A 24,930-nucleotide genomic window follows, 5' to 3' on the forward strand; every position below is an offset into this window, starting at 1 on the left:
CATTTTAAATATCACCAGGTTAGAATAATCCTCATTTTTATTTAGATATAGCTTATAGTTTTGCGATATTAGGAATTATTAAATACTGACAATAATGGTTGTTGTTTTTATTAACGTAGCTTATTATTATAAACATTTGTGAACATTAACAGTTCAACCTTGACACTACTACACTTTCAATTATATTTAATAAATGAAGTGATCGATTAGATTGGCACAAATTAAATTGGTTAAATAAAATTGAACAAATAAAAAAAAGTTATTAAATATTTTACATTTGTTAGACCCCATTTGGATAAAAGAGGTGTAGATAAGAGTGTGTGTGTGTGTGTGTGTGTGTGTGTGTGTGTGTGTGTTCTGGTACAGAGTGAATAACCGCAGTGACACTGCGCTAACTCTAGTTTCTTTTTTTATACCTCTGGCATTATTATGTATGTTTTTATAATTATTTTATTTTTATTTCTATTTTAAAAAATATTATAAAAACATACATAACAGTGCTGTATTAATAATAAAAAAATACAGTCACACTCAAAACATCAAGTATGAGGCGGAGACTAAACAAACTTGTGGTCCGCTACATAATGTGTTAGTGAGGGAGCTCAGATTGTAACTATGTTCTGCATGTAAAAAGGACTGTGTTGAGTACTCATGTGCACCCAACCGAGAACCCTGAACAGAAATGTGTATACAATATACACTGTATTGCCAATAGTATTGGGTCACCTGGTCATAGGTATGGTATGTGATTTTTGAGCATTGCATTCCACATTTAGTCCCAATTTGCTCTTATAATTCCCTTCACTCTTCTGGGAAGATGTACCACTAGATTTTGGAGTGTGCTTATGGACACTTGTGTTCATCAGCCACAAGGGTGTTACAAAAGGCAGGCACTGATGTAGGTGAGGAGACCTGGGATGCAGTCAGTGTTCACATTTATCCCAAAAGTGTTCAGTAGGGATGAGATCAGAGCTCTACTATTGCTTTTCACTAATTTCTACAGAATCTGCAGCATTTCCACAACAAAATATTTTCCCATTTACGACTCATAATGGAAGTTTCGTAGCATTTGTTATACATAAAAAATAAATCCCAAACAGCTGTTACATACAAACAATAAGGATCTTAGAAAAAACTTTTCTCTACATGTGTATAGTTTAATTAAACTGTGAACACCAAATCATTGCAGTAAAATTTAATTCTAGTTACATACACAGTTATTAAAATGATGTTTATATACAGACATGTTTGCTATTGATCTCTCTTGCCCCTGGTCTTGGCACGTAAACATTATTTTAAATCAAATTCAGTTTTATTTCTATAGCGCTTTTACCAATGGAAATTGTCTCGAAGCAGCTTTACAGAAATTAAGAATTATAAAACTGAATTTACTTAGCTTTAAATATTTTTATTTATTCCCGATGAGCTGCCTGGGGCAAATGTGGCAAAGAAAAAAAAACCTTAGATGGTGTGAGGAAGAAACCTTGAGAGGAACCAGACACAAAATGGGAACCCATCCTTATCTCTGTGATATCAAGAGTCTGATCATAAATCATAGAAACGTTACAAACACCGGAGAGTGAGAAATTTTTATAAACGCCGAATTGTGTGATTATGAGTAATGACCTTTCCACAGTCTTTTACACTCAGTTGGAGTTTTGGAACCAAGAGCTTTTGAGCAACTCGTAAATTAGCTTTAAATCTCCAATGATAGAGAAACAGCAAAAGTAAGATGTTATTTTGAGTCTTTAGTTTGTATGCAGTCTTACGAGGTTGTTCTGTTCTCAAAATCCAAGGCCAAGCTCAAAATCTCTGGATGACTCTGGATGGGGAGGGAGAGAGAAGCAGTGGAGAAGAATCAGCATAGCTGCTTTTCATAATATTAACAAGCACACGATGATAAAGTGCATTTGATCAGATGTACTAGAGCACAAGGTTATGAGGTGTTATTCTTTACAATATGCATTAAAGATCAACGCTCGTATCTTGACAGGTGTAAAAGCAAGACGTACGACATCCGTCACATTCCAACCACATCTGTGATCATCGCCTTCTATAACGAGGCCTGGTCCACCCTCCTGAGAACCATCCATAGTGTCCTGGAGACCACGCCAGCTGTCCTGCTGAAAGAAGTCATCCTGGTTGATGACTTGAGCGATCGAGGTAAGATGGAAAGATTGCATTTGTGGAGGAGAAAGAGAGAGAGAGAGAGAGAGAGAGAGAGAGAGAGAGAGAGAGACAGACTATAGTCACAGTCTAGGGATTGCATAAATGTTAGTTCATTTTGGGTTGGATTTGGTTTTGCCATTTCAGACATTACACAACTTCCTGTTACTTAAATCTAGACTGTCTTGCTTATTCCACTAAGCTTTCCTGTTTGCCATAGATACAAATGCCAACTTGCATCCTATGCACACTTTTTTAAATCGATGCATTACATCACTTTTATGTCTATAAGGGGTGTATTATATATATATATATATATATATATATATATATATATATATATATATATATATATATATATATATATATATATATATATATATATATATATACACCCCTTATATTTCAGCAGTCATTTTAGTATAATCTTTATACTATATATCTTTAAGAGAATAGAATATAAATGAAACTTGGATATATTTTAGAGTAGTCAATGTTCAGATTGTATGACAGTACAGATTTACTGTCCTCTGAAAATAACTCTACAGCAATTATTGTCAAAACAGCTGGCAACAAAAGTGAGTGCACCCTAAGTGATGACAGCTGTAGGTCGTGTACCCAGGCAAAGCCACACGTCCTATTCATCATGTTCATGTTTTTGTCTGCTTGACAGGACCATAGAAATGTGTGTATCTTGTATTAGAGCAGTTAAAATGTGGTACTTTGAGTCCAATGAGTCCTCGTGCTGTGCGTCAGGTTTAGAAACAGACTTTTCAGAAAAACAGAAAAAACAGACGCAAGGTCCGCTTGTCAGTGCAGAGACCGTACGCCATACACTGCAGCAAGTCGGTTTGCATGACTGTTGTCCCAAAAGGAGCCTCTTCTGAAGCTGCTTACAAGAAATTCCGCAAACACTTTGCTAAAGAACAACCTGTCCAAAAGCATGAATTATTGGAAGCATATCCTGTGGTCTGATGAGACTATGATAAGCTTGTTTGGCTCTGACGGTGTCCAGCATGTGTGGTGACGCCCTGGTGAGGAGTACCAAAAAAAATTGTGTCTTGCCTACAGTCAAGCATGGTGGTGGTAGCATCATGGTCTGGGGCTGCATGAGTGCTTCTGGTATTGGGGAGCTGCGGTTCATTGAGGAAAACATGGATTCCCACATGTACTGTGACATTCTGAAGCAGAACATGATGCCCTCTCTTCAGGAACTTGGCCGAACGGCAGTTTTCCAACATAATAATGACGACCCCAAACACACCGCTAAGATGACAACTGCCTTGCTGAGGAAGCTGAAGGTGAAGCTGATGAAGTGGTGTATTTCTCCAGACCTGAACCCTATTGTGCACCTGTGGAGATCCTCAAGCAGAAGGTGGAGAAGCGTCATGTGTGTAACATCCAGCAGCTTCATGATGTCATTATGGAGGAGTGGAAGAGATCCCAGCAACAACCTGTGCATCTGGTGAATTCCATACCCAGGAGTAGTCAACAATAACAATGGTGCTCACACAAAATACTGACACTTTAAACACAGTTTTGACATCTTCACTCAGGGTGTACTCACTTTTGTTGACAGTTATTGCGACAATAATGGCTGTATGTTGAGTTATTTTGAGAGGACAGTAAATCTTTACTGCCATACAAACTACACATTGACTATAAAATATATCCAATTTTCTTTTCTATAGTATTGTACCTTGAGGAGATATAATAAAATAGTTGCTGAAATATGAGGGGTGCACTTATTTTAATACAATGCTGTGTGTATATATAATATACACAACTAAAGAAATTGACAGGATGTTCCAAGCCCTCTAGAGGTACTGATGCTTTTCCTAAGAAAACAAACCAGGACAATATGCAACACTTCCCTGTTCACATTACCATAATGGGTTTTGTTTAGCATTAGCCAAAAGATCTTGTTCGAATGTAGAACTCACCTTTACATGGTAAATTGTATGTTTAACTCTTAACACTCCTGAGATCGAGTCAAGCGCCGTTTCCGGGTAGAGAAAGAGATGATTCTCCATTAGTAAAAATTGAGCGCCTGAATTTCACCACAATTCTTTTGCATGCTAATTTCAGGGGAACGTTTGCAAATAAATGATTTTTCCAGTGAAAACATAATTTATAACAAAAAAAAGGTTTGCAAATTCATAATTTAGATTTGGTCAACCTAAACATTAAAAATTTAAAAGCCTAAAAATAGAGAAAAGTCATTTAAAGAGATAAAATAGCATCCCAGCTCACAGTTTTTACTGTCTGAAATGTTACTAAAATGGCAGTTAAGAGAAACTCTGAAAGTCAAGCCAAGTTCTGAATAATTAAGAAAGCACATATAAATGTTATTATACTAGATAGGCACCCAATAGGACAGGCACAGCAAGGTATGTTTTTACCTGATGCGGATGTTGTGTTTTTTTTGTATTAAAGTTTAGTACTACTTTACATGGAGTTTTGTGTTTGTTTTTTAACCAGTATATATTTTTAAAACTATTGTTTAGATTAATCAGTTATTGGCAATTACGCTCAAACATAGCTTTCGATATCAGTAAAATCCACTATCGGTCGACCTCTAGTTATTAACACAAAATAATTATTTGTTAGATTCACTCAGCATATATATATATATATATATATATATATATATATATATATATATATATATATATATATATACAGTAAAGACCAAAAGTTTGGACACACCTGCTCATTTAAAGAGTTTTCTTTATTTTCATGACTATGAAAATTGTAGATTCACACTGAAGGCATTAAAACTATGAATTAACACGTGGAATTATATATGGAATTATATACATAACAAAAAAGTTAACTGAAAATATGTCATATTGTAGGTTCTTTAATGTAGGCATCAAGAGAATGCCAAGAGTGTGCAAAGCAGTAATCTAAGCAAAAGGTGGCTACTTTGAAGAACCTACAATATGACATATTTTCAGTTAACTTTTTTGTTATGTATATAATTCCATATATAATTCCACGTGTTAATTCATAGTTTTGATGCCTTCAGTGTGAATCTACAATTTTCATAGTCATGAAAATAAAGAAAACTCTTTGAATGAGAAGGTGTGTCCAAACTTTTGGTCTGTACTGTATATATATATATATATATATATATATATATATATATATATATATATATATATATATATATATATATATATATATATATATATATATATATGTTTACATTAGTAAATGTTTTGATTTTAATAGTAATTAATATGAAAAAAAATCATTATGGTAGTAATCATGCTTTTTAAATAGTATATACAGTGTGGAAAATAAGTATTTGAACACCCTGCTATTTTGCAAGTTCTCCCACTTAGAAATCATGAAGGGGTCTGAAATTGTCATCGTAGGTGCATGTCCACTGTGAGAGACATAATCTAAAAAAAAAAATCCAGAAATCCCAATGTATGATTTTTAAACTATTTATTTGTATGATACAGCTGCAAATAAGTATTTGAACACCTGTCTATCAGCTAGAATTTTAACCCACAAAGACCTGTTAGTCTGCCTTTAAAATGTCCACCTCCACTACATTTATTATCCTAAATTACATGCACCTGTTTGAGGTCGTTAGCTGCATAAAGACACCTGTCCACCCCATACAATCAGTAAGAGTCCAACTACTAACATGGACAAGACCAAAGAGCTGTCCAAAGACACTAGAGACAAAATTGTACCTCCACAAGGCTGGAAAGGGCTACGGGGAAATTGCCAAGCAGCTTGGTGAAAAAAGGTCCACTGTTGGAGCAATCATTAGAAAATGGAAGAAGCTAAACATGACTGTCAATCGCCCTCGGACTGGGACCCATGCAAGATCTCACCTCGTGGGGTCTCAATGATCCTAAAGAAGGTGAGAAATCAGCCCAGAACTACACTGGAGGAGCTGGTCAATGACCTGAAAAGAGCTGGGACCACTGTTTCCAAGGTTACTGTTGGTAATACACTAAGACGTCATGGTTTGAAATCATGCATGGCACGGAAGGTTCCCCTGCTTAAACCAGCACATGTCCAGGCACGTCTTAAGTTTGCCAATGACCATTTGGATGATCCAGAGGAGTCATGGGAGAAAGTCATGTGGTCAGATGAGACCAAAATAGAACTTTTGGGTCATAATTCCACTAAACGTGTTTGGAGGAAGAAGAATGATGAGTACCATCCCAAGAACAACATCCCTACTGTGAAGCATGGGGGTGGTAGCATCATGCTTTGGGGGTGTTTTTCTGCACATGGGACAGGGCGACTGCACTGTATTAAGAGAGGATGACCGGGGCCATGTATTGCGAGATTTCGGGGAACAACCTCCTTCCCTCAGTTAGAGCATTGAAGATGGGTCGAGGCTGGGTCTTCCAACATGACAATGACTCAAAGCACACAGCCAGGATAACCAAGGAGTGGCTCTGTAGGAAGCATATCAAGGTTCTGGCGTGGCCTAGCCAGTCTCCAGACCTAAACCCAATAGAGAATCTTTGGAGGGAGCTTAATCTCCGTGTTTCTCAGCGACAGGACAGAAACCTGACTGATCTAGAGAAGATCTGTGTGGAGGAGTGGGCCAAAATCCCTCCTGCAGTGTGTGCAAACCTGGTGAAAAACTACAGGAAACGTTTGACCTCTGTAATTGCAAACAAAGGCTCCTGTACCAAATATTAACATTGACTTTCTCAGGTGTTCAAATACTTATTTGCAGCTGTATCATACAAATCAATAGTTAAAAAATCATACATTGTGATTTCTGGATTTTTTTTTTTAGATTATGTCTCTCACAGTGGACATGCACCTACGATGACAATTTCAGACCCCTCCATGATTTCTAAGCGGGAGAACTTGCAAAATAGCAGGGTGTTCAAATACTTATTTTCCTCACTGTATATCACTTGAAAAAAAAAATGCGTATACTTTACAAAGGCAGTGGATCGATATCAGCTTGAAAACACACACAGCAGTTCAAGGATTAAGTATTTATGCTCTCTAATCAATGCCTCTGGTGAAGTCGAACACTGTTACAAAACACTGTGATCGAGAGATGTTTACTTTCTGATGTTGGAAATTGCAGGCTATCTAAAAGCCCAGCTAGAGGAGTACATTAGCAGCCTGGAGCGCGTGCGCCTCATCCGCACTAATAAAAGAGAGGGACTGGTCCGAGCTCGGCTCATCGGCGCCACCTATGCCACAGGAGATGTTCTCACCTTCTTGGACTGCCACTGTGAATGTGTTCCTGGCTGGATCGAGCCTCTGCTTGAAAGGTACGCTTAATCAGACGAGCTCACAAAGAATCACTAATGTGTTTGAACAAGGAAATAAAATATTGTACAGCTAACAGTGCTATTTTACTGGAGTGATTTAGTGTTTTAGTGACTTTTTTGTCAGGAAATCTGTGGCATTTTGAGTAGCTTTTAAATGTCAATTGTTTCAAAAAACTATTGTTTTTTGTCCAAATCGAGTTCATTATCGAACATAGGAGTCATTAATGATAAGAATTTGGAATAATAATTCACAATCATGACACGTTCTCTCAGTGTTTAATGTATTTATTCATTTCACATACTGTATGTTCTGCTCATTCATAATATATAAAAGCCACATTAAGTCAGCTGGAACTGTTATTAGATATTAATAATAAAATATTAGATTTTTTTAAGAAATTGTGTTTTTGGACAAGATCTTTTATCAGTCATCTAATACAAATGGTCACGGCTGGCGAGTTACGATTGTTCGACTTAGAAATTTTCTGATTTTTACGATGATGATTGAGATATGACAAAATTGTAAAAATATTTGAGGTTTAGCAACAGGCAAATGTAGCAACCACCACTTGTCTATAAGCCCACCGTGACATAATTTACTTTACATTACATTTACATAATACATAATTTAGCAAAACAAGAGCATTTTTCTGTACAATATATATATATATATATATATATATATATATATATACTGTATATGGAACAGAAAATTGGTCTTGTTTTGCTAAATTATGTACTGTCATTTGTATGACATTATTATCAACAAATTACAGTATACCACCCCATAATGATCTTTAATTACTTAATGACCTTCTTTAGGATTCCTGGTTGACTCTCGACTTTTTTTTTTAAGTTACGATCATCTCCATCGTAAGTTGGGACCTGTATAGGGCTTAGAGGATGCATCACCAGTTCATGCTGTAATGCACATGTAAAAAACCCCTTTACCTTTCCAAGTCTGTGGTTTGACTTTGTCTTTCTACTGCACTGAGGAAAAGAAATGGCAGTGTTTTTTAATGTTGTGGAAAAAGTGTTCGATATTAAGTCTTCTTCTTATAGCATGCTTTTACATTTGTTCTTTTCAGGATTGCAGAGAAGCAGGACACTGTGGTATGTCCAGTGATCGACACCATTGACTGGAACACGTTCGAGTTTTACATGCAGACCGATGAGCCCATGGTGGGTGGCTTTGACTGGCGACTTACATTCCAGTGGCACAGCGTGCCTGAGGTGGACCGCAAACGTCGCAAATCCCGAATAGATCTCATTAGGTCAGTGTTCACTCTGAAAAGAAGACCAGGCTCTTGTAGAAAGAACATTCTAAAAGAGTTACCTCATTTAACACACTTTACAGATGTTGTTTTAATGATGTGTGATTTGACATTATCGAGTATATCGCAGAACTCAAACAAAACACACCTCCAGAGTGCACGCATACAACACGTTATGATGTTCAGTAGGTTAGACTGCGCATGCTCATTTAGAGTGCGGCCTTTCGATTCAGTCTGCATTTGGAATGATCCCAAAATTCAACATATGGAGGCAAAAATGTGTACATTTACTGTGTATATAGTTCAATATCAATATCGAAAAGTGGCGTTTTTCTCCAAAAATCAGCATGATTACAAATGTGATATTAATTTTTTTTAACTCAGTTCAACAACAACAAGTTGATATTATGAAATCTATGATTTAGACACCAAATTGCCTTTCTTTTGCTTTGTTTCGACTACAAAAATCATTCCAAACAAAGCCACAGCGCTGTTTTCGCATCTCTGAGCAACATGATGATGTTTCGTTCCTGAATGACTCAACCATTTAAATGATTCGGTTCAATCACCACAGTAAAATCTCAAGTATTTTCTAATAATAATAATTTAAAAAAAAGGGACTCAAATATCAATATTGAACTTTTTGTATTTAAAATTTTAAAGCATTATGTATGCATTTCTAACTACAGGTCAAAGCATTACATGTCAGATGCAGCTTCCGTTTGTTTTAATAAGAGATGAATTTTGTTAAAACTGATTTAATTTGCTTGGTAATAGCCAATATGTCTTATTATTCGAATATTCTGACGGATTAAATTTAAGAATTTGACTCAGAACATTTTTATTTGAAAAAAAAAAAAAAAAAAAAGCCAATAAACAGAAAAAATCTACAATAACACACTATCTAATTATCGCTATTGATAAAAAATAAGAAATTAAGATATCATTGTTTGTCACTATCACACACCCATAGTGTGCTGCTCAATTCCTTGTTTGCGTTGAGCAGAAACTGATGAAGCCAGAAGTTCTCAGGCCTGGTTCTGGAAAACTTCCTGTCCAGCTCAGTTTTTCTTGCAATTACTTTAAGGTTCTTTAATTAGCTGATTAGTTGAATTTGGACCAGGAAAGACGTTGAAGGACAGGGGGTACTTTGTTACCAGGCCTTGGAAAGTAAACTAATTCTACATAAGGAGCAGAGTTTGTTCTCCACTGCTATAAAGAAAAAAATGAATAGCCTTGACATGAAAGTCTATCGATGTTCTAATGGATATCTTTGATATGCTCCCAATTCACAGATCTCCCACCATGGCCGGGGGCTTGTTTGCTGTTAGCAAGGCGTACTTCGAATATCTGGGCACTTATGATACAGGCATGGAGGTGTGGGGAGGAGAGAATCTGGAACTTTCCTTCAGGGTATGATCTTTTTAGGTCTTCTCTCGTCTACATTTGCATGCTTGTATATCACGGACAGTCTTGTTCTTGGACCATTCACAACTGATTGCACTCGGCATATTGTATTTCTTCTGGCGCGTAGGAAAAATAAAGATCGATGGCACGTATTGTGCATGCGCTTAATGTTTTATACACGCGGAAACACAATACAACGGTGTGTCTTCAAGGGCCGGCGAAGGAAACGGTTTTTATATTCGATGGGCTGAAAGAGTGGAATGGTATAAACGTGGAAGTACCGGAGCATTCTATAAGTCAAGTCAAGTCAAGTCAAGTCAAGTTTATTTGTATAGCGCTTTTCACAACAGACATTGTCTCAAAGCAGCTTTACAGAAAACAACAGTGAAGGTGAATGGTGTGCGTTTGTCCCTGATGAGCAGCCGTGGCGACAGTGGCAAGGAAAAACTCCCTTAGATGATATGAGGAAGAAACCTTGAGAGGAACCAGACTCAAAGGGGAACCCATCCTCATATGGGTGACATCAAAAGTTTGGTCATAAATCTTTCAACAATACAGAACAATTTGTGATCATCATAGATCCAGCATCAGCTTCTCCATGCCAGGGCCTTTAAACACTCGGCATCTACTTCTCCATGATCATCCATAGGTCCATAATCTTCACGAGGTGGGACGTGACTGGAGCTGGCCAAACCTCAGGATGCCTCGGGATGGGGAGAGAAAGAGAAGCAGTGGAGAGGAATTAGCGTAGCTGCTGTTCATGATATTAACAGCACAAGTTGATAATGTGCATGTGATCAGATGTTCTGGAGCACAAGGTTGTGATGTGATGTGTGTGATGTGTGTTATGTGTAGGCTTTGCTAAAAAGATATGTTTTTAATCTGCACTTAAACTGGGAGAGTGTATCTGAACCCCGAACACTGTCAGGAAGACTATTCCAGAGTTTAGGAGCTAAATGTGAAAATGCTCTACCGCCTTTAGTGGACTTTGCTATTCTAGGAACTACTAGAAGCCCAGAGTTTTGAGATCTCAGGGAGCGTGACGGATTGTAGCGTGTTAAGAGACTGGATAGATACATGGGAGCCAAACCATTTAGTGCTTTATAAGTGAGTAGCAGTAGTTTGTAGTCTATTCGAAACTTAATAGGAAGCCAATGTAGGGACGATAAGATTGGGGTTATATGATCGTATTTTCTTGACCTAGTAAGAACTCTTGCTGCTGCATTCTGAACTAACTGAAGCTTGTTTATTAATGATGCAGGACATCCACCTAGTAATGCATTACAGTAGTCTATTCTAGAGGTCATAAACGCATGGACGAGCTTCTCTGCATCAGATATAGATAACATATTTCTTAGCTTAGAAATATTTCTAAGGTGAAAGAAGGCTGTTTTTGTAACTTGATTGATGTGATTTTTGAAAGATAAGTTGCTGTCTAAAATAACTCCCAGGTCTTTTACAGTTGAACTAGTAGTTACAGAACAACCGTCTAAATGCAGGCTGAGATGCTGGAGCTTCTGTGTACTATTTTTTGGGCCGATGAGCAAAATCTCCGTTTTATCAGAATTTAATAGCAGAAAGTTATGGGTCATCCAATCTCTTATTTCTTCAACACACTCAGTTATGCGAGCTAATTGAGCTGTATCGCCTGGTTTGGATGAAATATATAGCTGGGTATCATCAGCATAACAATGGAAGCTAATTCCATGCCTTCTAATAATATTTCCTAATGGAAGCATGTATATTGTAAAAAGCAGGGGTCCCAGAACTGACCCTTGTGGCACGCCATAATTTACTAGCATTATCCTGGATAGCTCTCCATTTAAATCTACGAAATGGTAACGATTGGACAGGTAGGATTTAAACCAGCTTAATGCCTGTCCCTGAATAACGATGTAATTCTGTAAGCGATCGAGGAGAAGATCATGATCTATAGTGTCGAACGCAGCACTAAGATCTAGTAAAACTAATAGGGAGATGTAGCCTTGGTCTGAAGCTAAAAACAGGTCGTTAGTGATTTTAACTAGAGCAGTTTCTGTGCTATGATGGGGCCTAAAACCTGACTGAAACTCTTCAAAGATATTGTTCTCCTGCAAGTGGTTACATAGCTGGGCAGCGACAATCTTTTCTAAAATCTTAGACATAAATGGGAGATTTGAAATTGGTCTGTAATTCGATAGCGTGTTTGGATCCAGATTAGGTTTTTTAATGAGGGGCTTAATAACTGCTAACTTGAGGGATTTAGGGACGTGACCTAACGATAGTGAGGAGTTAATAATATTTAAAAGAGGCTCACCAGCTGTATATAACACTTCCTTCAGTAGTTTAGTGGGAATTGGATCTAACTGACATGTTGTTGATTCTATAACACACTTAGAAGGCAGATAGCTGACTGTGATCGCTAACTAACAAACGGAAAACCTGTACCAGAAATGCTACAGGATTGTCTTTTGATGCAAATTTTACTTCGGCTAGACAACGTCTGCTTAGTCTACCCACTTTTATTTTGACTTCCTAATTGATTTTTTTTGTGAAAGCACGATAGAGCAAATAATTAGGCGTGACCTCGAATAGTCGAAGATTCTTCGCAGAGGTGTTATGAAACGAGGAACGTACCATTGTGGTTATATGGGGGTGCTCAATGTCTGATTTCACATATTTCTCCCATTAGGTTCATATACAGGCAATTATTATATTGTAAATAAAAATAAAAAAATGAAGATCCAATTTTATTTGCATTGCAACCCCTGTCTATTTTTTAAGGTTTATTGATCCAAAAGCTTTGAAGACATTTTCTTGCATATCTTTGCGTGATGTTCTGTACATCCTGAAATTAAAATGTTTCGAAGGAATCGTTTTACGATTTTCTGATCGGACTATGGAAATCCTTATAGTCGGGGACACCTCTAAATACACCGTGTCCTCATTAATTAAAAGACCACATTTTAGATGCTCTTTAGATGCTTCTTTGCTGCTAATGATCATATGGTGGTTCACTGTGTGCAAAATTCTGACACGATTGTAACCTTTAGGCTGCATAAACCTACAGTTTGGGCTAAAAAGAAATCAGCCTCAATTAGGTGTAATATTACTGTGACATTTGAGGTTGCTGTTTTACTTGGTTTACCAAAAGAATCCATTTTTAGACATTCACAACAATATTATAATGACTTCTTCTCAATAGAACAGAAATAAAAATGGTTATGGTGGTTTAGGGGACGCTGGCACATTTATACCAGAAGGCCCCATTAAAGATTTTGATTCTTTCTGTTACGTGTAATGTTATTCCCAGGTTTGGCAGTGTGGAGGCTCGTTAGAGATTCACCCCTGTTCTCATGTGGGTCACGTCTTCCCCAAGAAGGCACCATACGCCAGACCAAAGTTCCTCCAGAACACAGTGCGGGCTGCTGAAGTCTGGATGGACTCTTACAAGGAGCTTTTCTATAACCGCAACCCTCCTGCTCGTAAGGTGTGTCATTCTTTGTGTGTGTCAAAGAATACATTGCTCCACGTATGCAGGTGTGGCTGAAAGGGTTATACATCCTGTTCAATTACATGATTTACTATACGAAATGCAAATTATTTGACTTTTGTAACCGTCTTGGGTGTGAACTCAGTTGGCCTTATCTTGCGTTGGCCACCCACCCACACACACACACACACACACACACACACACACACACACACACACACACACACACACACACGTTCACATATCCTGAATGACCTGTATTGTTAAGGACACGTTATTACACAGGAATTATGAAGAAAGCAAATGAATTTTTAAAGTAAAATACAAAATTTGTTCATTTTGTTCATGTTACTTACATCACATTTAAAGCACCTTTGATTTTTTCCCGTGCTTTATGTAACCCTGTAAACGCTCCCGCTCTCATAGGTAACATACGGGGACATTTCTGACAGGATTCTCTTACGGGAACGGCTGAAGTGCAGGAGCTTTGACTGGTATCTAAAGAACATCTACCCAGACCTGCACGTACCTGAAGACAGACCGGACTGGCATGGAGCTGTAAGTAGATTTTAGGTGGAGGCGCAGGAGATACTCTGAGGGGCCAAAACTTAAGTATTTATGCTTTAAATTATGTAAACCATCAGCACACCAAATTAAACTTTTGCTATGTTTAAACGTGGGCGGTTTTAATTGCCGAATGTGTGCATTATACAAAATATACAAGAGAAAATAAGACGGGTCTTTTAAAATTAATAATTATTTTGTTTACTTTTTAGAAAAATTTAAATTTTTATTGCAGAAATTGCGCAAGCATATCTGTAAAAACTAAACCCATTTGGTGCATTTAAATTCCGTATTACATCGAAATGCAAATACAAATATATAAATAAATAAAAATCATAGATAAAAATATAAAAATCGCTTTAAAATTTCTTTTAACAAGGTAATTAACAAGGTGTTATTTTATGAAATGATCCCAAACTTTGAAAACATGCTGTTGTGTTCTATGGCCTGAATCTTTCCTCTATGGCATTTCCTCTAATTATTGTGCCTTCATTAGCCTTTCTTTTATTCTTTCCTCTACCCGATTTTCCTCTACAGTTGCGTAATGTTGGGATTCCCTCCGATTGTCTGGACTACAACTCTCCAGATCACAATCCCACAGGGGCTCATTTGTCTCTGTTCGGCTGCCACGGACAAGGCGGGAATCAGGTAATTGGTAGCTCTATCCTTTTACTCTGAAACACCTCACACAATTGACACTAAAGAATCGCAACGAACCTTTGAGCGATTCGTACGATCTGAGTCCAGGCCCAAACAGTGAACAGACCCATGCACAGTTAGATGTCATAAAACCAAAATCAAGAGTCATGTACAGTATCGTATTATATCACATCTATTCAGGATTGAGCATGTAGTCCTAATGGATTGTCTTAACAAAGTGAATTGGTCTTTTGAATGTATATTTAATGACTGCTGTGTGTCTGGAGTGATATCACTGATTATTCATTAATGCTGTGCATCAGGTGTCTGGAAAAAAAGAAAAAGAAAACAAAAAGCACTATGTCTGAGTGGAAATCAATGTTTCTCATTGCAAGCGGAACCTTAGCTACATGTCCAAGAAGGCTTAGCATAAAAGATGAATGAGGTTTATGGGTCAAATTGTTTCAGTAAGTATGTTCGTGTGAGTGATTAAAATGAGTTCCTGCCATGATGTCCCTGTTATCGGATTCAGTATTTAGACTTGGACTTACACTTAGATATACTTTATTGATCCCGTGAAGAAAATTATTGCTTTACAGCTGCAGCAGGTTACACAAACAATATTATGGGAGAAGAAAAAAAAAAGGCAAAATATCATTAATTAATAAATAAATACAATATTGCAGATGATGCAACAGAAAAAAAAAAAACAGAGTGCAAACTTGGAATTCAAAAAGAAGGAAAAGAAGAAGAAATAGTGGATTGTACCGATAACGAAAGTTGAATCATACTTGCCAATAACCGATTAATCATTTAATGATTTCTAAAATGGATACTAGATAAAAAAAACCCAAATGTAACACTCCATGTAAAATAGTACTGCACTTTTTTTTTTTTAAACAGTACCGAATGAAAGTGGGCTAAATGAAATCAATATTAATATATTCAATATAGTAATAGAAAACGAATAGTAACACTACAAATAATAAAAAACTGTTAGATCTAAAATGAATACAAAAGACACTTCAGATAAGCATCACGTGGTGTCAGTGCTTTGCCTCTAAAGGCTGCTCTCGCACTGTAGAACGCGACCCGGAAAAACTATCGGTAAGGATTATTGCAGAAAGTTACAGCAATCAACCATCGGTATATAGAGAGTAGTGTACCTAAATCTGCAGATGCATTCTGGTTTAAAATGTGTGCTCTTTGTGCTTTTATTAAACCTGATCAGGAAGAGTTGGATCGCATGTCTTTTGAGTATGAAACTGGGCAAACTGTACAGGACTGTATTACTCATGGACTTGTGTGTGCGCTAATTTTTGGCAATGGCAAATACAAAACTGTATGTTTTAGCTTTCCAGCCACACCTTTGTCCTTGAATGCTATCTATGAGAACGTGCCTGCTTTTTTGCTAATTATTAACCTCGAATCTGTTTCTGTCCATTCAAAGAAGAAGAAAAGGAAGGAGATAAAGGCGACGTGGCTTAGCTTGTATTCACTTATTGATATAATTTTTAGTTCAAAAAATAAAAAAGCATATAGGAAGGCCTTTGTTTCTGCTCACTTTGCTTCTTAATGTCTGTGAGCAAATATTTAAAATACATAAATGTGGTGGATTTCCAGGTCATAGGCTGAAGTATGTAGGATTGAGGAATCAAGGAAGTATCAGTAAAAGATTTGGGATGCAGCCAATTTGTAATTATAATGAGCTGTTATTTATTTAGTAGTTTATTGATAGTAGCTTTGTAGGCAAGACTATTCTGAGGTATTTAACAATAATATTCCTGCCACTGTCTCTTTTTTTTTTTTTTTAAGTATTTTGAGTACACCTCGTATAAGGAGATCCGCTTTAACTCAGTAACGGAGCTGTGCGCTGAGTACCTGGACGGCCAGAACAACATCGGAATGAAGCACTGTCCTCGGGATGGAGAGCCGATTCCTTCTACAATCGTCTGGGAGTTCAAAGATGTGAGTGCCTCCCTTTGAAACCACAATACCCACAAGAAAGCTTTCTATACCGCTGCTGAACTATTCTTTCTTTTCAGAATGGAGCTATCTATCACCCGCTGTCCGACAAGTGCATCACTTCGTACCGTACAGCAGAGGGGCGGACTGACGTCCACATGCAAAAATGCTCCAGTGAAGACATGAACCAACGATGGAAGTTCGAATGAATTTGATTTCTAGACCAAGGAGCTTGTTCAGGCAGGATAGTTTTTCTATTGCACGGGGAGTCGGGTTTGGAAAGCAGAGAAATACAGCTGCTCAGAACGATAGTTGCTCACTTACAGAAACGTGGAAGACCTACGACTTGTCCATGAGGAAACTAGGCTCTGTTCTGTGCCTTTGAAAGCCAAAGGTGATCAGGTCTTTTTATTTTTAATGTGTTTTTTTTCTCTTTAATCTCCCGATACAATACTGTACCACAATTCTCTCCAGTAGAAAAAACGAGGAAGGAAATATAGCTGTGTTGGAACACTACTCGTTTTTACACGATTGCACTAAGTATTGATACGTCAGAACTTTTTTATTGATAGAAGTAGGATTTATGAAGACGAGTATTTCAGGGAGTGACAAGACCACATTTTTCTTGCTCTCCAGTCATACCATTGTTTTTGCCCGTGTTTGGACCAGGCCTGCTGATGTGTTTACGATACGCCGCCGGCTTATTTTCTTGGAATCTCCACAAACGTGTTCTGCACCAACACAATGTGCCTTATTGCTGTCATCTCATCTCATCTTTTTTTTTTTTCGGTTTAAAGGCTGGGCATAAACCAGAAAATACCAATTTATGTGCCTTAATCAGACAGAAAAGCAAATAATTTTAACATCACACTCATGTGCTCTGGATTTTATTCCATATATGATGTCAAAGAGGGAAATAACCTGAATGAATCTTTTTTTTTTTTTATGGTGATGGAAATATAAGAAATGATCTCAAAATGCCTTTAAAGGTAATTTAAACGTTTAAAATGTCCTCAGAACCATACACGTGTCTTATTTTTGTGCTATGGGTAGAATGTAACTAGTCACACATAACAACTTAAATGTTCGCCAAAGCAAAACATTAAAGTGCTGTGACTCAAGTCTTCCAGATGTAAAAAAAAAGTTTTATGTTCGACGCAAAATTGCCAGAGGAGCTCAGTTACAGGCCGAGGCTCAGTCATTAGTCTAATGTGAGATTGCATGGACGTTAGAGTACACTGTGGCCTTAAAAACTGTACATCATGAACTTGTTTTTGTTTTTTTGCAATTTAAATCAGTCATGTCTGGGGATTAAATCTGTTTTTTCTGCTTATAGATGTTGAATATTTCAACATGGTATAAAGGGACATTTATGTTATAGTTTGAATGAATATTTAAAAAACTACTGATTAAGCACACATTGTGGTGATTACCGTTTTTCATGTCATTTTGATCATTGTACTGAATCAACTTTTTTTTTTTTTGCCTTTTTTTTTTGGAGTTAATGGAATTCTCCATTAAAACAAAAACAAAAAAGTCGTGTGTCTCACTTCTTTCTGCACGCCGTTGCAGTGCCATCTTGTGGTAAACCTGATTCATAACTGCCATGTGATTCATATTGCCTATTGATTATTTGTACTTTGTATCTGAATAGATGCTTTTCAAAGACTCCACATTAGATGTGCAGCGTAGCATAGTTTATTGCAGGAAATAGCCTTTGTTAATTTGACAATAAGGGCACAACAACATGTGGCACTCAGATCACTGGTAGTGGTGTTCTAGTCACGTTTCATCAATTATGGATTTTCATTTGGGGTAAACATTTTGTGCATTTTGCTTTAAAGGAGATCTAGTTTCCATATATTGATGAAGATAAATCAATCACAACCTTCTTTGTGAACTCGAGGATGTAACAGATTTGGCCTATGACTAGCAAGAGGTGTGTGTGTGTGTGTGTATGTATGTATATATATATATATATATATATATATATATATATATATATATATATATATATATATATATATATATATATATATATATATATATACATAAGAAGAAATGTAAAACATAATATTGCTTGTCATTTTTTTCTTAACGTTTTTTATTATTATAAACATTTGTGAACATCAACAGTTCCCTTTTTTAAAGCTATTTTAAATTAAAATGCCTACTGAGTTTAAATAAAAAAGAAAATATATGAAAGTAAAATAGAAAAAATCTAATTAATGCAATACTCTTTTTTATTATATTGATTAAATTGAATAATCAAGTAAATTGGCACAAATTAATTTGATTAAATACAATTAAATCAGAGGGAGTGGTGGCTCCAGCGGTTAAGGCGCTGGGTTGCCAATCGGAAGGTCTGGGGTTCAAGCCCCGGTATCGCCAAGCTGCCACCCTTGGGCCCTTGAGCAAGGCCCTTAACCCTCTATGCTCCGGGGGTCCCTTGCGAGGGAAACATCAAGGTCCGTAACGTCGAAGTGACGTAGGGCCGCCTTCCCGTGGGCTCACCACCTGCAGGAGGGACCGTAAGGGACGGTGCTGTGAGGATTGGGCAGCAGTCGAAGGCGGGGGTTACTGCTTAGACTGCTGCCCCCGCGACCCGAAATACGGATAAGCGGGAGAAAACGAAACAATTAAATCAATGGGAATTTTTTTTTTCAAAAGTATAAATGTATGTGTTTTAACTTCAATATTTAAAATATATATTCTAATGAACTGTTCTACTTATTTCAGCAGACTTTAACGAATGTGTTCATTCCTTCCATCATTCATTCACCCTCGATATGCAGAATTGTCAGGATTGACAAGTATTCACCAAATGACATTATGCTGCCAGTGAGCGTGTCATGGATCATGTTTTGCATGATTGATATGCCTTATGCTTAGATAACCATCATGGACCATATGGATCACACGAATATTCCTACTGACCCACAGTCACAGAATCAGTACTACTGACAGACTAGACACCAGACTAGGGGTGCATATGCAATGCATAATACAGGGTTGATTTGAGGACCTAAGTTTAAGAATGATATGGGCCACACACATACAAACACACACACACACACACACACACACACACACACACACACATGATCTGTATTTCTGTACTGGTGCTTCGGGTTTCCTCTCGATGTTGTAAGCATTTACTAATTAGTTTTGATTTTCTGTGTCATTTGGACTTGGACAGTGTGTGCTTAGATTATCTACCCAAACAATCATAAAGTCAATAATCCATCTTATCACCTCTATGACAATATTTCACATACGGTTTGTTGTAAAAGAACAGGATGTAACCATAAAATACAAAGGCGCATTGTGCTTTCTCATTTTAACAATAAGGGTGAATCAAATTCTGCATATTTTGAGGTTTAACCCTTTTGCTCACATGCCACATGCAAAAACACAAGGATTTCAATAACCAAAGTCATCAATAATGCAAACTTGTGAAGAATGGCAACAACAGTTTCACATGCATGTCCACACTGATGTTTTATTATTACGCAATGTTACTCATTACGCTATTGTAATAAATCAGGTGGGCTAAGATTATTAAGACCCTCCCTATATAGATATATTTTGATGAGTGTATTAATGAATCAAAAGACTGGATGACTTATAACTTTCTATTATTAAATTCTAATAAGACGGAGATTTTGCTCTTCGGCCCAAAAACCAGTAAACAGAAGCTTCAGCATTTAACCTGCATTTAGAAGGATGTTCTGTAACTACTAGTACAACAGTAAAAGACCTGGGCGTTATTTTATACAGCAACTTCTCTTTTAAAAATCATATCAACCATATTACAAAATAGGGCTTCTTCCAGCTTAGAAATATTTCGAAGCTAAGAAACATGTCGTCTATTGTAATGCATTACTAGGTGTTTGTCCTGCATCATTAATAAACAAGCTACAGTCCAGAATGCAGCAGATAGGGTTCTCACAAGGTCGAAAAAAATATTTCCACCATATAACCCCAATCTTATCATCTCTACACTGACTATCTGTTAAGTTTTGAATCGACTACAAACTACTGCTACTTACTTATAAAACACTAAATGGTTTAGGTCCCATGTATCTATCCACTCTTCTAACACGCTACCTTCCATCATGCTCCTCGAGATCTCAAAACTCTGGACTTCTAGTAGTTTCTACAATAGCAAAGTCCACTAAAGGTGGTAGAACATGCTCACATTTAGCTCCTAAACTCTGGAATAGTCTTCCTGACAGTGTTCGAGGCTCAGACTCACTCTCCCAGTTTAAGTGCAAAGATGTATCTTTTTAGTGAGTTCTACAAATAACACACATCACATATCATAACCTTGTGCTCCAGAACATCTGATCACATCACATTATAAACTTGTGCTTGTTAATATCATGAACATCAGCAGAGGTGGGAAGTAACTGAGTACAAATACTTCATTACTGTACTTAAGTAGATTTTTCTGGTATCAGTATTTTACTCCACTATTTATTTTTCAGACAACTTTTTACTTTTACTCATTACATTTTTACACAAATATCTGTACTTTTTACTTCTTACATTTTCAAAACAGACTCGTAACTTTAGTTTTAATCTACTGATTTGGTGAAATGTTATTTTTTTATTTTTACTGTGCGTCGATTTCAGCCGAACAACCGATTTCCTGTTACTGCGCTTTTTTTCAATCCACTGGTGTATAAAGTCCTGACTCTCACTCACCACAGAAGGCAGTAAGAAGTTTGGGGTTAATGTGGATGAGACAGAGGGAGTCAGTGATGTAAACATGACTGAGAACAGACACATTCCTGATCATCATCATCTTTTCTCTGCTTGTGTTCTATATGTGGATCTTCAGCCTGGACACATTCATTAGGTAACAACATTTTTAATTAGTTTTGTATAAATATATATATATATATATATATATATATATATATATATATATATATATATATATATATATATATATATATATATATATATATATATATTTGGCTGTCAAAATTAAAATTAGTTTTCAAATCAAACACCAAATTCCGCCATGATTCTCACAATTTACCCTCTGGGTGGCGTTTTGTTGGTTTTTCAATCATAATGGCGACATAAACTTAAATTACTGTCTTTATTGATCGTACAGATAAAAACAATACATCATTTAAATCTGTAAATTGTCTATAATTTTATATATATAAAAGCTTCCTGACTTGACTTGAAGAGGTGCATTTTCTCCGGTATCACCTCATTAACTGTCCGTGTGGAAACATAGCAAAGGCTCTAAATGATGTCCACACGTCTCTGCACTGATATAACCTTTATATTTAATCACTGTACATATGCTTACATACATATCACATGCTGTACATATGATACATGTTTAACACCTCCAAGCTGCCAGTTTTGGGCACCTGAGCAGGCACTTAACTCACTACTGCTCATTTAGTAAATGAGATCATTAAGTGGCTATATCTCGCTATCTTTGTCTCTCTCTATTGTCTCTATCTAATTGTCTTTGTGTCTCTTTTAGTAAATGTCTCTGTCTCACTGTATATGTCTCTCTATTGCTGTCTCTCTATTTGTTTCTCACTCTTTCTAAAGCTGTGTCTGTGTCTCTTTGTATTTGTCTCTGTTTTTCCTGCTTATTTACATGTCTAACAAGTTTCGAAGTAATGCCATTAGTGATCTATGATGAAAGACTTCCCTGGTTCGATTCTTACCTCTAGTTTCATATTGAACATTATAAGAAGTTTTTAAAAATAGAACAATAAAAGATCATTAAAATTGGTTGCTGGCAAATCATGGTATATCAGTGGTGCAGGTGTTGGAGATGTGGTTCTTGTACCTGAGTCACTTCTCATAGACTTCGAGTTACTGAGAGAATGTACAGGAAGGAGAAGTTTTGACCCTCTACCATCATGATCTAAGAGAAAACACTGGTCTCCTAACTATAGAAAAGCCAAGAGTCCAATAAGCAAAGACTTGTTTGCCTCTCCTGTGTTGGTGTAATGGAGAGAGAGAGAGAGAGAGAGAGTGAAAAACTACTATGAGTGTGTGTGATTATGAGTAATGTTCTTTCTACAGTCTTATACAGTCAGCTGAAGTTATAGAACCAGGAGCTACTGAGCATAGCTCAACATCTGAGCTTAACATCTGAGATCATCACAGATTCACTGCTATCTGACTCACCCGGTTCGATTCCTACCCCTTAGCGTTCCTTTAAATTGTTTAAAAAGTTTTTAAAAAGAACCAAAAAAGGTCCTAAAAATCAGGTTCATGCAGGAGATCCTGTGGCTCAATTGAAAGAGCTTTACTTCTGGGTTGAGAGGTTGCTGGTTCAAACCCCTGCCAGGGTTTAAAGGTTATAGTGCAGGAGGTTCCAGACACTACTTTCCACACAGCTTACCCAGTGTGGGGACAAGCCAGATTCGAAGCAGCAACCTGTGAGCTCAGAGGCAAAGCTTTTATCATAAAGCCATCAAGTCCCACAACACACCTTCTTTTTTGGGGGGGTTTATCGTTTGTTTCAGGCTTCAAAGCAAGAAATTCAGACCAGACAGAAACACAGAAAGCAGGATTCGAACCCTGAACCCCACCAACAGCAAAATACCAGTTTTAACCCACTGAACCATCGGGAAGGACCGGCTGCGACGATTGTTTAGAGCAGGTGTATCTTTTCTTTCAAACCATCAACACAAGAATATAATGCTAAAGACAGACATAGGAAGCAAAACCATAACATGACTAGCAGGTACATAGCAGGATTCAAACCCTAATTCACACCATTAGAAAGGCACCAGCATTAACCCACTGAACCATCAGCTGGGAAGCTTGTTTAGAGCAGGTCTATCTTTCTTTTTAACCCATCAAAACAAGAATATGAAGGTGTAGGAATCAGGAATTTAACCTACCTCATGACTAGCAGACAGAAAGCCAGGTTTGAACCCTGACCACCAACATTAGCAAAGTACCAGCCTTAACCCACTAGCCCCACTTGATGAGGACAGGCTAGGAAGCTTATTTAGAGCAGGTCTATCTTTCTTTTCAACCCATTACAAAAAAAGATATTACTAAAGAAAGATGTAGATGTACTGATTGTGACTGGCAGACAGAAAGCAGGATTCGAACCCTGAACCCCACCAAAAGCAAGAAACCTGATTTAACCCACTGAACCATCAGGGACGACAGGCCAGGAAGGTTGTTTAGAGCAGGTCTATCTACCTTTAAACCATCAACACAAGAACATAAAGCTAAAGAAAGATTTAGGAACCAGAAACATAACCTACATCGCAACTAGCATGATTCAAACCCTGATCCTCACCATCAGCGAGGCACCAGCCTTAACCCACTGAACCATGGAAGAGATCAGACTGGGAAGCATGTTTAGATGAGGCATAAGCCTTAAACCACTGAGCAACCACTGCTGAAAAGCATGTGTGCTTTTTGGAAGGTTTATACTTTGTTTCATGCCAGTGCAGTAAGAAAGAAGGCATGTAGGACTGGTGGACTTTTTTGGTGGAGTTACCTTTCATTAAAGACCAGAAAATCAAGATCATTCCAACCCAGAAAGGACAGAATTGAAATGTTTTCAGAGGGGACAAGGTCCAGAAGTTTTATTTACCAACACAGCAACCACCAGCTCGACCAGGAATCAAACTCTCAAACTCATCCTTGTGGGGATACTGACATTAACCCACTAGGCTATCACATCTATCTATCTATCTATCTATCTATCTATCTATCTATCTATCTATCTATCTATCTATCTATCTATCTATCTATCTATCTATCTATCTATCTATCTATCTATCTATCTGTCTGTCTGTCTGTCTGTCTGTCTGTCTGTCTGTCTGTCTGTCTGTCTGTCTGTCTACCTGTCTGTCTGTCTGTCTATCTATCTATCTATCTATCTATCTATCTATCTATCTATCTATCTATCTATCTATCTATCTATCTATCTATCTATCTATCTATCTATCTATCTATCTATCTATCTATCTATCTATCTATGATGTGAGGTCCAGTTAACAGCTAAAACATGTAGAAGTAATAACTACTTTTTACTTAAGTACATGTCAGAGCCAAGACTTCTTTACTTTCACTTAAGTAAAAAAGTTTAATCAGTACTTCAACTTTTACCAGAGTATTTTAAAACATGAGCACCTGTACTTCTACTTAAGTAAAG

At 37.1% G+C, this 24,930-nt stretch overlaps 1 protein-coding gene across 4 annotated transcripts in view; it reads left to right on the forward strand.

Moving 5' to 3' along the window:
• poc1bl (POC1 centriolar protein homolog B (Chlamydomonas), like) overlaps window positions 1–17,207 on the forward strand; it is a 28,562-nt gene extending 11,355 nt beyond the window's left edge. For all 4 annotated transcript variants that reach the window (XM_083523658.1, XM_083523659.1, XM_083523660.1 and 1 more), the window contains 9 exons: window positions 1,994–2,163; window positions 7,250–7,439; window positions 8,528–8,713; window positions 10,009–10,126; window positions 13,413–13,589; window positions 14,019–14,150; window positions 14,694–14,804; window positions 16,611–16,763; window positions 16,841–17,207. In XM_083523658.1, coding sequence (XP_083379784.1) covers window positions 1,994–2,163; window positions 7,250–7,439; window positions 8,528–8,713; window positions 10,009–10,126; window positions 13,413–13,589; window positions 14,019–14,150; window positions 14,694–14,804; window positions 16,611–16,763; window positions 16,841–16,969 — 1,366 coding nt within the window. In that variant the 3' untranslated portion in view covers window positions 16,970–17,207. The remainder of the gene's footprint in view (window positions 1–1,993; window positions 2,164–7,249; window positions 7,440–8,527; window positions 8,714–10,008; window positions 10,127–13,412; window positions 13,590–14,018; window positions 14,151–14,693; window positions 14,805–16,610; window positions 16,764–16,840) is intronic.
• The last annotated feature ends 7,723 nt before the right edge of the window (window positions 17,208–24,930 follow it).

Source organism: Silurus aristotelis (assembly GCF_946808225.1).
Source record: "Silurus aristotelis genome assembly, chromosome: 21".
Taxonomy (NCBI): Eukaryota; Metazoa; Chordata; class Actinopteri; order Siluriformes; family Siluridae; genus Silurus; species Silurus aristotelis.